The sequence below is a fragment of the Equus asinus genome, chromosome 14, assembly GCF_041296235.1.
Source record: "Equus asinus isolate D_3611 breed Donkey chromosome 14, EquAss-T2T_v2, whole genome shotgun sequence".
NCBI classification, from domain to species: Eukaryota; Metazoa; Chordata; class Mammalia; order Perissodactyla; family Equidae; genus Equus; species Equus asinus.
Window position 1 is genome coordinate 45423648 of NC_091803.1, and position 12897 is coordinate 45436544.

The following is a 12897-nucleotide window of genomic DNA, read 5'->3' on the forward strand; positions in this document are numbered from 1 at the left end:
AACCTATCTCCTCAGCCCCCTCCCCCAGCGCCGGAGGCTGGCAGCCATCACTCAACGTGTATCTGCTCCCCTAGCCCCAGCCCGGCACCCACCTTGCCTTTGTGGTTCTCCTGCAGCCACTGGCGAAGCTGGATCAGGCAGCTCTCCTGCACGGGCGTGAGGTGGCCCAGGCGCCTCTCGATGTAGTCCACGTCCAGCTTGTCCCCTGGAGGAGAGGAAGGGCGTGCAGGACAAGAGATGCCGCCTCTCTTCACCATGTGGTCCACCTTTCTGGAACCCTTGCCTTCCTGGCTGCCTCGGATCTGAGACGGACTTCCAAGTGACACAGTGGCCCTTTCACCAAAACAGCATCCGCGTGGGCGCCACGTCCTCTGGTCTTTCTTTCCAACCTGTTTCTAAGGTGGTTCTGAAATCTCGTGCTGGGGCAAGCCTGGATTCACTGTGGCAGGTGATCTGTCCCCCGCTCACCCTCGGAAATCAAGATAATTTGTGCCCTCTGGAGCTGTCCCCCCTCTGAAGATTATTAGCAATATGAGCTCATGTCCACTGACAGGCGTGGTCTCTGTGAGTCCTACCAACACCCCTGTGAGGCGGACGTCTCTACTGTGCCCACTTTAGAGAAGACAGAACTGAGGCTGGGACAGGTTAAGTAACTCAAGCAAGTAAATGCATGCTGTGTGCCCAGCACAGAGGAGGTGGCCAGTAAATACCAGCTCCTCTTGCCCTCCCGCCTCCCCAGCCCCCTCGTGAGGTGTGAGGCTTTTCGGAGATAGAGCCCGGACCCAAAATATAGCCCGGGAGCTGCACGGATCGCTCCCACCCTTCAATGCCCTCTCACACAATGTGGCTGTCTGGGGTCAGCATGCGCCGCCATTTAGAGACTAGGCTCCAACCTGGGGTCCTGCTGCCCACTCTTAGCTGTCGCAGGGCGCCGGTGCTGGCAAGGTGGGGCCTCTGGGCAGTGGGTGGAGACGTTCCACAAAAAACAGCCCCCATGGGCATAGCCCATCCCTTGTGTGCAGATGGCACAATAAGAAAGCGGATGGAATGTCTGCACATCCAGCAGCAGGACCCAGTGGTTCCCTCAAAAAAAAAGCCCAGGGATGGTGGTCACGGGAACTGTGCCAGGAGGCGTCTGGGTAAACAGAGGCTGGAGGAATGCTGTGGGAGGACTGTCCAGACGCTGCAACAGCTCTGAGTGGTCAGAAGGGGAGATGCTGAAGACAGGGAGGGGCGAGGAGGGGAGGAGGGAGAGACCACGAGGGAGGCAGGAGAGACCAGTATCCTTCCGGCCTCCGGGCGGTTCTGAAGGCCCCTTTCTCCTTCCGAGCACAAAGGCTCAGTGATTCAGAACAGAGCGGAAGGGGCATGACTGTGCCTCCTGCCAGCCATCCTGAGTACCAGCCCTGCTGGTGGACAGCCCAGACGGAGAAGGAAGGAAAGGCCTGGTGCAAAATGAGGCACAGGGCATGACCCGCCGAGTGTGTGCACAGGAAGAGGCAGAAGAAGTTTTAATTTTTTTACTATTTTAAAGTGCACATAAAACAGTAGCCAGCTAGTGCACACAGTGGGTGCAGAATAAATATTTGTTGAACGAATGAATTTTGTTCTCCCTAAACCCTGTCCCCGATGTATTTTTGGTTACATGGCATATCTCCAAGTTGGGCAAACCCTTACACTTCAGTGACCCCAAAGGGAATACTGAATCATTGTGAGTGCAAGTACACATGGTTAAAACCGAATTCATGGGGTACGTGCAGTTTTGTATCCTAGGGTTTTTTTTCTCTAATATCATATCATGAACGTTTTCCATGTCAGTATAAGTCTGAAATATGCCAAAGGGCTAATTGCCTTAATATGTAAAGAGCTCTCACAAACCAATAAGAAATAGATGGGTAAACAGAAAAATGGACAAAGAATAAGAACAGGGATTCACAAAGGAAAAGAGTCACTAAATATGAAAAAATAGTACTTGACCTCGCTCCTAAGGAAAGACGTGATCGCTCATCTCCCAATGGTCACTCTTTGCCTTTCCAAAGTTTGAAATGTTTAATAAGAATGTCGTGGGGAGCCAGGGTGAAGTCAGGAACAGACACAGCCACACCCTTTTGGGGGAACATTGATTAGGACAACCTCTTTGCAGGCCTAATGGGTAAATCTACCACAATTTTAGTGGCATATAACCATTGACCCAGCAATTCCACTTTTAAAACTGTATGCTACATATATACTCATTCAAATATTTTTAAAAAACGTAAGTACAAAGATGTAACACATTCTTTGTATTTAAAAAAAAATGAAACAACCTAAACGTTCCTTAATAGGGGACTAGCTAAATAAACTAATTAAAAATGATGGATAATCAATAAAAGTTTATTAATAAAAAAGTTATGGAGGGGCCAGACCCGTGGCCTGGTGGGTAAGTTCAGCATGCTCCACTTTGGCAGCCCAGGTTCAGTTCCTGGGCACGAAACTACACCACTCGTCAGTGGCCATGCTGTGGCAGCGACCCACAAACAAAATAGAGGAATATTGGCACAGATGTTAGCTTAGGGCGAATCTTCCTCAGCAAAATAAAAAATAAAAAGTTACAGAGCAACCACACCACGAAATACTGCCAAGTAGTCAGACACACACACCGACACAGAAAGCTGTTCAAGCAATATTAATAACTGAATAAAAGCAAAATATCAGGATGTACGACATGCTCTCAGTCGTTCAGTGTAAGTTATACACATATGTACACAAGTGTGCACATATTGTTATGTACGCATACGTGCCCAGACAGTTTCAGGAAATATAAACACAAGACCACTGCTGCCTCTAGGGAGAAGAAAGAGTCTGAGTTCCCACTTCACATCTTCCCAGCAGTTTGATTTTTTTTTCCTGCCATGATCATGCATTACTCATATCATTAAAAATAGTAATAAAACCAGAGGAAAGGGCAGCCCCGAGACACCAGAGCAGGTCAATTCCTGAGCTAGAAATAAACCAGTTCCGGCTCTCGGGCCGAGTGGAGAGAGGGAGGAAGCCGAGTCCTCCCAGGACCAGGCCCATCCCCAAGGGACCTGCAGCAACTCTCCCCCCACGGAGCCAGAGGACCTGATGCAGCCTTCCTAGGACTGTGGGGACCCCGAGGGCGCAGACCGGGCCAGCCTCCGCCGCAGCGACCTACCGTCCAGACCGACCGTCTCCGGAGCGGGGGTGGGGGGGTTGCTGGGCCCACCGACCTCCAGGGAGCCAGGATCCCTGGGCCCAGCCTGGGCGCGAGCGTCCTCCTCTCGGACGGGGGCAGGTGTCCACCGGGGGATGTGAGAGATGCCCTGGGAGACGAGCTCGTGCAGGTAATGCTCGATCACCTCCTTCCCCTGGAAGCCGGGGAGACCCGCGTCACATCAGCGCCGGGGCAGGACAGCGGGGTAACCGCGCCAGCCTGGGTGTCCCCCCGCCCCGGCTCCAGTCCCAGCCCTGACTCGTGGCTGCCGAGCAGCTGACATGTGGCCGGTCTGAATGGAGACGTGTGCGAGTGTCAAACAGACAGCGACTTCCAAGACTTAGTACGAAACGAAGAACATAACACAGCTCATGGAGAAGCTCTATACTGACAGCACGTGTGATAAAAGATGTGATCAAAATTAATGTTGCCTGCTTCACTACATGAACAGGCCTCTACTCAGGGATGGGTCTGAGATCTTTAAACAGAAAGAAGCACCACACGACGTCCCTCCTCTGCCCAGAGAGATCACCACACAAGCCCGGGAGCATCAAGAGAAGGATTACGGGGCCCCCATGACAGGCAGGTGCTCTCCATCCATTATCTCTCGTGACATGCTCATCGTTAGAGCCCTCGGTCTACAGGGAGAGACTGAGGCCGACGTCACACGGGGTGTCAGGGGGCTTGAACCGGGCCCGGTGGGCTCTGAGGCTTGTGCGCCTTCCCCTCCGTGACCGACAGAGCCGGCCCCTCACCCTCTTGACGTTGGCCGTGTACTGGTTCATGGCGATCTTCTCCAAGGCGCTCTCAAACCCAAAGAAGGAGTGGATGTCGAGCGAGGCCGACTGCTCAAAGCATGTCCAGTCTTCGTTCTCGGGGTGGACCTGAGAGCCAGCGGGGGCAACGAGATGGGCTCAGGGTGGGGGACGTCCTGCCCTCCCCCGGGGCTCTCTTGTGACCTGGGCCCGGCCAGAGCCTGCAGTGGACAGCACATCACACCCAGCCACACCCGAGGAGGCAGTGGTACCAAGGGGCCCTGCGAGGGAACAAAGGCTAATGTGTTAGAGAGCAGAGCGCCTTCCAAGGAGAAATGGGGTTGACCCCTGCGCTCCTGTCCCTTAGAGATTATATGTAGGGGCCGGCCCAGTGGCGCAGCAGTTAAGGTCACACGTTCCACTTTGGCAGCCCAGGGTTCGCCAGTTCGGATCCCGTGGGGACATGCCACCACTTGTCAAGCCATGCTGTGGTAGGCGTCCCACATATAAAGTAGAGGAAGATGGGCACGGATGTTAGCTCAGGGCCAGTCTTCCTCAGCAAAAAGAGGAGGATTGGCAGCAGATCTTAGCTCAGAGCTAATCTTCCTCAAAAAAAAAAAAAAGATACTGTATGCATATAATGATGTATATAAATAATATGCATATATTTAATATAACATGTAACATTAATAGAATATATAATTATACATAAATACTATACATTCTAGATATATATTTTTTAAATATTTACTATATATTAGGTATTTATATATAGTAATATATATTTATTGTAAATAAATACTTATACATATGGAAGGAAAGACAAACTCTGCTGACAGAGCCACTAGGCAGACCCAAGCTTAGTGCCGCTCAAACTTCCATGAGCAGAAGCATTCCAGGGAGTCCATTAACTATGCAGGTGCCTGGGCGGAACAGGTCCAGGCTGGGGCCCGGGAATCTGCATTTCACCAGCAGCTGTGGTGATGCTGATGCAGCTGCTGGCGGAACTCGATCTGAGAGACACTACACTAAAAGGGATTTACAAAAAACTACATGCAAGGTAAACATCCTGGGCCTGGTTCCCAGGAGGCCCCAAGGGGTGGAGGTGTGGAAAGAAAAAGTGATGGGCATTTACTGAATGCCTGCTGTATACGAGGCACCATGCTAAGTGCTGGGGACCAGATAGATGAGCAAGGCAAGGTCCCCCTGTGGTGGGGCTGGGTGAAGACACATGAGAAACATCTCTAATGGGCCGTGGTTGCTATACTGGAGTTATCATGATGAGGACCTAGCACAGGCCAAGGGGCTTTACCGACATGACCCCATGTACTCGGGCCAGCACCCGATGAGGCAGGTGCTGCTGACATCCCCGTTTCACAGATATGGAACGGTGTCCCAGAGAGAGGAAGCAACTTGCCCAACGTCACTCAGCAAGAAAGTGGCAGAGCTGGGTTCCCTCCCAGCCAATGCCTCCAGACTCCTCGCTCCAGCCCCCAGGGTCAGCAGGACCTTGTGGCCCCCATTCTCAGACCCGGTTCATCCGCCTCAGGGTCTTCACACATGCTGTTCCCTCCCTCAGAACTCTGTTCCCAGCTCTCTCAGCCTTCAGGTCTCAGCTTCAGTGTCAGAGACGCCCTAAGACACTGTTACCTAAGACAGTGTCCTCCTTTGATTTCAGGCAACTCCATCTCCTGGATCCCTTCTTAGCACCTGTGACAAAGTTGTAAGTATACACTGATTTGTGGTTTTTTCATCTGCATCTCCCACTCGAATGGAAGCTCTGTGAGTGCAACAGTCAGGAAGACTGCTCCACCCCTGGGTGCCCGGCACTCAGCGGGGTCCCCGGCACATGGTAGGTGCTCAGTCAGTATGTACTGGAGAACCATAATTATCATTACTCATATTCAAAGGTAACACACACAGGACGCAGCACGGGCCAGGCACTAAGAGGTGTGGATACTTCACTTAATCCTCGCCATACCCTGGGTGGTAGGAATGATCATCAACCCCATTTTGCAGATGAAGAAACTGAGGCAGAGCTTCACGAAGGAAAGAAGGAAGGAAGGAGAGAGAAGGGAGGGAGAGGCAGAGTTGCCAGGTTTAGCCAATAAAATGCAAGACGCCCAGTCACATCTGAACTCAGAGAAACAAAGAACATCTTAGTATGAACGTCCCAAGCAGTATTTGAGACGACTTAAACTAAAAGAAAACTAAGTATCAGGTGTGTGTCTGAACTGCAGGTGTAAGGGGTCCTCCTACATCTTACCCACAAGGCCCTGGGCGGGAGGGACGGTCCAGCCCCCCGGGGGGCGGGGTCTCACCGCGTAGCTGCAGTTCTCGCGGACCACCACGCGGCTGGCGAAGGTCTCGTTATGCGCATCGATGAGGAGCGTCCTTTCCCTCCAGTTCAACACGTTTCTCTGCACGAAGACTACGTGCTCCACGCCGGCGATCTGCAAAGGCAGGGGCAGCGGGGCGTGCAGGACGTAGAGGGGAGCCGGGGTGACGCACATCCCTAGGGACGGCCCGACCACCCCGAGACCCTGGGCATCCCCAGTGCCCCCCCCACCCAGCGCCTGCCTACCAGCCAGGCCTGGATCCCCGGAGCCTGCCCCACTCCCACCCCTGGCCCGCAGGACCCCCGACTCCCGCCCCACCGCCAGCCCACCAACCCCAGCCCGGAGCACCGATTCCATCCGAGCCCAGGACCCCTGCTTGGTCCTAGTACCCCGACACCACCCAGTTCCAGCCCAGCTTCCCCGACCCAGGTGGGGCCACCAACCCAGACCACGCCGCCCTCCACCCCTGAGCCCCCCTCCTGGCACCGACACACACACACACTCTCGCTCCACCTCCTAGGCCCGCCCCCTGGCCTCCGGGTCCCCCCCCCCCGCCCCAGGCGCCCACCTTGCGCAGCAGCCGCGGGGCCTCCACGCGCAGCCTGCAACTCCGCTCCACCACGTGCACCGCGCCGTCGGCGCTGCGGGCCTCGCGCAGCACCTGGCTGCCCAGCAGCACCGGGATCTCCGGGCAGGTGGGGAAGCGCCTCTCGTAGGCCTGGGGGCAGAGCGCCAGTGAGCCTGGCCGAGGCCCCCAGCCCCACAACTCAGCCCAGCACGACCCCCGGCCCGCCCCGCCCTAGCCGGGCTGTTGTCTCCTCGTGGGCCGCGTGGAGCGCGCCGACAGGCATTCGGACGCGGACAGCACGGTGACCAGACGCCCATCACTTCTACACCTGCTGTAAGCAGGCGGACATGCAGAAGTGCGTGAGCGAGGACTGGGAAAATCACAAATTCGAGTTGTCGCCCTCAGAAGGAAGAGTGGGGCATTTTAAAACAAGGCATCTTTCAGGGGGAAAAAATTTTAACAAAATCCAACACTCCTTCCTGATAAAAACACTCAACAATCTAGGAATAGAAGGGCGCTCTTCCAGCCTGATAAAGGGCGTCTACAAAAACCCACAGCTAGCATCACACCCAACGGTGACACTGCGAACGCTTGGTCCCGAGGGTCAGGAACGAGGCAAGGCTGTCTGCCCGGGCCCCTCCATCCGGGCAGGGCGGTTAGGCAGGAAAAGGAGGAAAAGGCATCCAGATGGGAGGACGGGAGGATGGGAGGCTGTGCCCGGGGCCGGCCGAGCCGGGGTCTGGGCCGCCGGGGGCAGTGCCAGCATCCGTGGCTGACGCTGTTCCAGCGAGGTCGGCCCCCAGGGCCTGTCACGGCCCACATGCCGGAATCAGGATCAAACCGAGCTCCGAAAATAGCGCCGGCATCTGAGGACACACGCCTCCCCCCGCCCCCGGCACCGAGAGGAGAGGCGGCACCCACGCCGCTCGGAGGGCAGGGGTGGGGGAGGGGGCGAGGAGGACATGGAAATGTGCCGGGCGCCCTGGATGTCACCCCAGGCCCCGCAAGGCCAGCCCAGCGCGTCCTCAGCCAGGGTCAGGAGGACAGGGCGGCCTCCTGCCATATGTCGAGGCTGGTTGCTTTGTACAAACACACCAGTGTTATAATAAGGAGCCCTTGTCCTCCAGGGGAGAGTGCACGGTGGGACTCCCAAGTCTCTGCTACTTTCTCACTGGGTGACCTTGGGCAAGTTCCTTGCCCTCTCTGAGCTTTCGTTTCCTCATCTGTAAAATGGGGTGATGGTGAGGATGTCGCCAGATTGCGTCGCAGAGCAGTTAGCATGCACCAAGCCTTGACTCTGCTCCTCCATTTAATCTTCTGAATGGCATCTTCATTTCACAAATAAGGAAACTGGAGCCCAGAGAGGCTAAGTGACTTACTCAAGGTCACACAGCACAAAATAGTGAGCCTGGATTTGAATCCCAGGCCGGCCCAGCCCCCGCTCCCTCAGGAACCCCTTGCTCAGCAGCCAGGCTTGTTCTCCTGAGCAGCTCGGAAACCAGAGCCAGGCATTGCCCTCTGGGGCTGTGTGGTCACAATTTCTCCTTTCTCCACCCTCAGCCCTTCCACTCCTGCCAGGCAGTGGCCACACCTTGTTCTGCACACTCCTTACTGTGGCCCCCCCAGGCGGTCTGTCCCAGCAGCTCCCTCCCAGCCAGCCTCCTGCCCTCTGCTCCAGCAAGGCCAGCCTTGCTGTTTCTAGAACACTCTGTTAGGGGTTGAGCTGTGTCCCCCTACCTCCAACAAAATTCATCTGCGGAAGTCCCAACCTCCAGTCCCTCTGTGTGTGACCTTATTTGGAAAGAGGGTCGCTGCAGATGTAATTAACGAAGATGAAGTCACCCTAGAGTTGTGAGGCCCTGAATGCAATATGACTGGCGTTTGACCCCAGACATACACACGGGGAGAAGGCCATGTGAAGGTGGAGGCACAGATCGGGGTGAGTCCTCTACAAGCCAAGGGACACCAAGGATTACGGGCGATGCCAGAAGAGGCGTGGAATGGATTCTCGCCAACAGCCCTGCAAAGGAACCAACTCTGCTGACACCTCAATCTCAGACTTCTAGCCTCCAGAATTGTGAGATAAAAAAATTCCCGCTGTTTAAGCCAGTTTGTGGTACTTGGTTAAGTCAGTCACAGGAAACACCCACCAATCTTGTTCCTGCCCCAGGGCCTTTGCACCTGCTGATCCTTCTACTTGGAACACTAATCGGTTCACTTGACAGTGAAGGGGGAGGGAGGCCTGAGCTCCTGGGGTTTCCCACAGGGGTAGGAGACCCGGATCCAGCCTGAGGGGACACAAATCTTCAGGGACTCATCATCCGTGCTGGTGCCTCTTCCCGGGACATCCTCCCCTCCTTCTCCCCTGCAAGGCTGACTCCTCCCACCTGCTCTGTCCTTTTAGCCTGCTCATTTTCCTGGTGGTACTTAATGCACCTTTTAACCATGTACTTGCTTGCATGCGACGTGCGGAAGGCCTGGGCTGCGAAGGACGACTGCGTGCCTTCCCGCAGCACTGACCTTGTTCCTGCATCCATCTCAGTTCTTGGCACCCACTAGGGCCTGAGAGAGAAATGCGAACAAGCAAAGAAAGAAAGAATCTAAATTGGCCAAAGGGCCAAATAGCACCAAGAAAGGTGTCCAGGGAGGAGGATGACAGGCCGTGGGCTCAGCGCATGATGCCAGCCAACGGCAGTGGCTTCACCGGGCCGACTTCCTGCCATAACAAACCTCCTGTTAGAGGAGCCCCGTCTGGAGCCCCCAGATAAGGCGGGGGGGGCTGGTCAGCAGCAGGCGGGCGCTTGGGCACGACTTCCCCTGACTGTGAAGGGAGCCACTGCCTTCCTCGGGCAGCCAGCGGCTGCTCCAGCCATGGAGCCACCCCAGGCATCGGGGTGCGCCTGGAGCTCAGGCTCCATCTGGAAGGCAAGGACCCCAAATTAAGGCGTGCAGCCCAGGGCCAGCTCTCCAGTGTCCAAGGGCTGCCGGTGGAGAGTCCCTGGGGTGGTGAGGTCTATCGTCGGACACTGTTGTCACTGACGTTCACGGAGCACTGACTTGTCACATCGCCCTTGTGAGAGGCATAAACTGAGAGGAAGCGAGTAGGGTATTTGGGGTCTCAAGAATTGCAATCGGGCAGCCGAGATTCAGGCAGAAACCCAAAATGTGTCCCACTAGGGAGTAAAAGTCAGGGGCTTTTCGAGGCAAAGGAGGGAGTTTGCATTACGAAGAGCTTTAACTGGAGTTGGAGGCAGAGGGTTAGTCTTGGCCAAACATTGACTGACTGTCGATTCCGTCTTCAGAAAGTCCACCGTCCTCCGTCTTTGTGATGGTGTCCGTTCTCCTGCTGACTTCTCAAACAATTACTTGTGAAACAATTCCCGTTTGGGTCCAGTCCAAAGGTTCAGGAGAGCAAAGCAGCTGAAAGGGAGTGCCGGTTCCGTTTAAAATGGCTCCACTATCGTCAATCTTGATGCCCTGAGGAGATGGCAGCTAGATTTCCCCATTTTACAGATGAGCAAGCTGAGGCTCGGGAAGGCATTACAAGGCCAGGGGGCGGGGGGTTGGAGCGCAGGCCCGTCAGACCCAGGCCCCTGCCCTGAAGCACCCAGTCCTGCCTCTCAGGGAACTTTGGCTTCATCACAAGTGTCGGCGTTTGGAAATGCTGAGTCACGAGGACCTAAAACCCATGAATCAGGGGCCCCTTTGCCTCTGGCAGGTCACAGGGTTTTACGGGACCAAACAGTTCCAGGGCCCTCCCTGTGGGCTCCTGTCCCCACAGTTCAGGCCTGAACTGCTCCCCCTTGAACTGACACGTGGTTAGGCCCCCTCAGGGATGCAAGGTAGCAGAAGGATTCGGTTACAGCCCTTCTGCCAGGTGGCGGGAGAGGGACACCCCAGCCCGTCAGCTCAGAAAGGGAGCTGATCCCAGGCCCAGAACCCACGCGTGCAGGGCTGCGGCTGGGGCAGGCAGGGGCCAATGGGAACAGCCCCGGAATGCCTCCCATGGGTCCCCATCCTGCAAAATGCCACGCTGACACTTCGCACGTGGACACAGGAGGCTGGATGCCTAGCCAGACGTGCCCACCTCCAGGCCGGGCACCCTGAGCACAGCACGTCCCTTGTCCCTTCAGCTCATCTGTAAGTGGAGTCATTGCAGAGCTTGCCCACAAGCGCTCGGTTCTGTGTCCCTCCTTCGTGCGTCACAGTTGCTGAAGTGGGAAGTCCTCGGTCTCCTGGCACCCGGCTTGTCACCTCTGAATCCCCCAGTGCATTGCAAAAGGCCCAGCACATAGTCCACACGCAACAGACATTTGCATGACGAATGAGCGAATGAGCGCCAAGCGTAGCCGCTCAGGGCGTGGACTCCGGGCCTGGGTTCAAATCTCTGCTCGGCCTCCTACCAGCTGCCTGACCTTGACATCATCAGGCTCTCAGTTCCTTCATTCATTCATTTGCTAAGAGGAGAATAAGAAAAGTGGCGACCTTGCTGAGTGGCGGGCGAATAAAGGAGCACGGTTTTTGGAAAGTGCTTAGAACAGTGCCTGGCACATGGTTCGTTCTCCATCAGCATTTGTTAAGTAAATTTAAATTTTAAAAAAGAGTGAGATTCTATAAAGTACAGAAAAGCTATTTCTGCTACTCACTTGACAGCTGCTCCCTCCCGCCCGCCCTCCCTCCTTCCTTCCTGCTCTTCCTCCTGCAAATTCAGAGGGAGCTGCTCACCCAAAACCTCCCAGTGCAACTATGCCAAGACTATCCAGACCTCACCAACGGACCCCGGCCCAGGGCCTCGCCCTCCCTCTCCATGTGCAGGCCGGATTCGGGGCGCTGCCCGCCACGCGACCACTGCACAAGGCGCACTCCTCCCCTCCCACAGTCCTCAGGAGCCTTCAGTGACGACCCCCCTCTCCCCCTGCCGGCCTGGGAGACCCCAGGACAGGCAGGCATCAATCCTTTTTTAATTGAGGTATAATTCTCACACCATAAAATGCATCCTTTTAAACTGCACAATTCAGTGGCTTTTAGTACATTCACAAAGTTGTGCAACTATCAACACTAATTCCAGAACATTTCATCACCCCAAAAAGAGACCCCACACCCAGGGCCAGCCTGGTGGCAGAGTGGTTAAGTTCACACACTCTGCTTTGGCGGACTGGGGTTCGTGGGTTCGGATCCTGGGCATGGACCTACACACTGCTCATCAAGCCATGCTGTGGCAGGGTCCCTCATGGAAGAACTAGAAGGACTTACAAGTAGGATGTAACTATGTACTGGGGCTTTGGGGAGAAAAAAAAAAAGAGGAAGATTGGCAACAGATGTTAGCTTGGGACCAATCTTCCTCACCAAAATAAAAAAAAAAAAGGAACCCTCAGACCCATTAGCAGTCACTTCCCATCACCCCACCCCAGCCCTAGGCAACCACTAATCTACTTTCTATCTCTATGGATTTGCTTTTTCTGGGCATTTCGTGTAATTGGAATCAGGCAACATGTGGCCTTTTGTGTCTGGCTTCTTGCCCTGAGCATGATGTTTTCGAGGTTCATCCTTGCTGCAGCAGGTGCCAGCGCTTCGTCCCTTTTCATGGCTGAATAATATTCCACTCTATGGATCTCCCAACTCTTGGCTGAGTTGCTTGACCAGAGCCTGGTGAATGAGCCATCCGCCAGCCGATGGCAGCAGTGTCATCCCAGCTGATGAAGGGAAGCGGGCACAGTTGAACCAGGGGGAGGTTATTCTGGAGCCTTTCGAAATGACTGCTGTATACAATCTTAAAAACAGCTATACCCAGATGGCCCTGTCGCTGAAAACCTGCTGCTATTCTAGTCAAAGCCAGCTCGGGAGACAGGAAAGATGGAGACAGGGGGCAGCTGGACACGGCGAGGGGGCAAGGCTGGGTGTGGCGGACAAAGCAGAGAAAAAACCCAGGGTTTAGATGCTGTCTCTGCCACTTGGGAGCTGGGCGACCTCAACTTAACTTCCCTGAGACCCAGTTTCCTCAGAAAGAAAGAGGATGAGGAG

The 12897-nt window shown here is 55.0% G+C and overlaps 1 protein-coding gene across 4 annotated transcripts in view; it reads right to left on the reverse strand.

Annotated features, from left to right (window-relative positions):
- The window catches only part of SEC14L5 (SEC14 like lipid binding 5), a 39722-nt gene that overhangs the window by 17399 nt on the left and 9426 nt on the right, over positions 1 to 12897 (reverse strand). For 3 of the 4 annotated variants that reach the window (XM_014833208.3, XM_070485006.1, XM_070485004.1), the window contains exons 3-7: positions 6877 to 7026; positions 6291 to 6422; positions 3970 to 4098; positions 3176 to 3368; positions 93 to 205 (exon numbers count right to left, since the gene is read on the reverse strand). In XM_014833208.3, the coding sequence (XP_014688694.2) occupies positions 93 to 205; positions 3176 to 3368; positions 3970 to 4098; positions 6291 to 6422; positions 6877 to 7026 (717 nt within the window). Of the gene's footprint in view, positions 1 to 92; positions 206 to 3175; positions 3369 to 3969; positions 4099 to 6235; positions 6423 to 6876; positions 7027 to 12897 lie in introns of those variants that run through there. The other variant, XM_070485007.1, reaches the window with a different exon arrangement.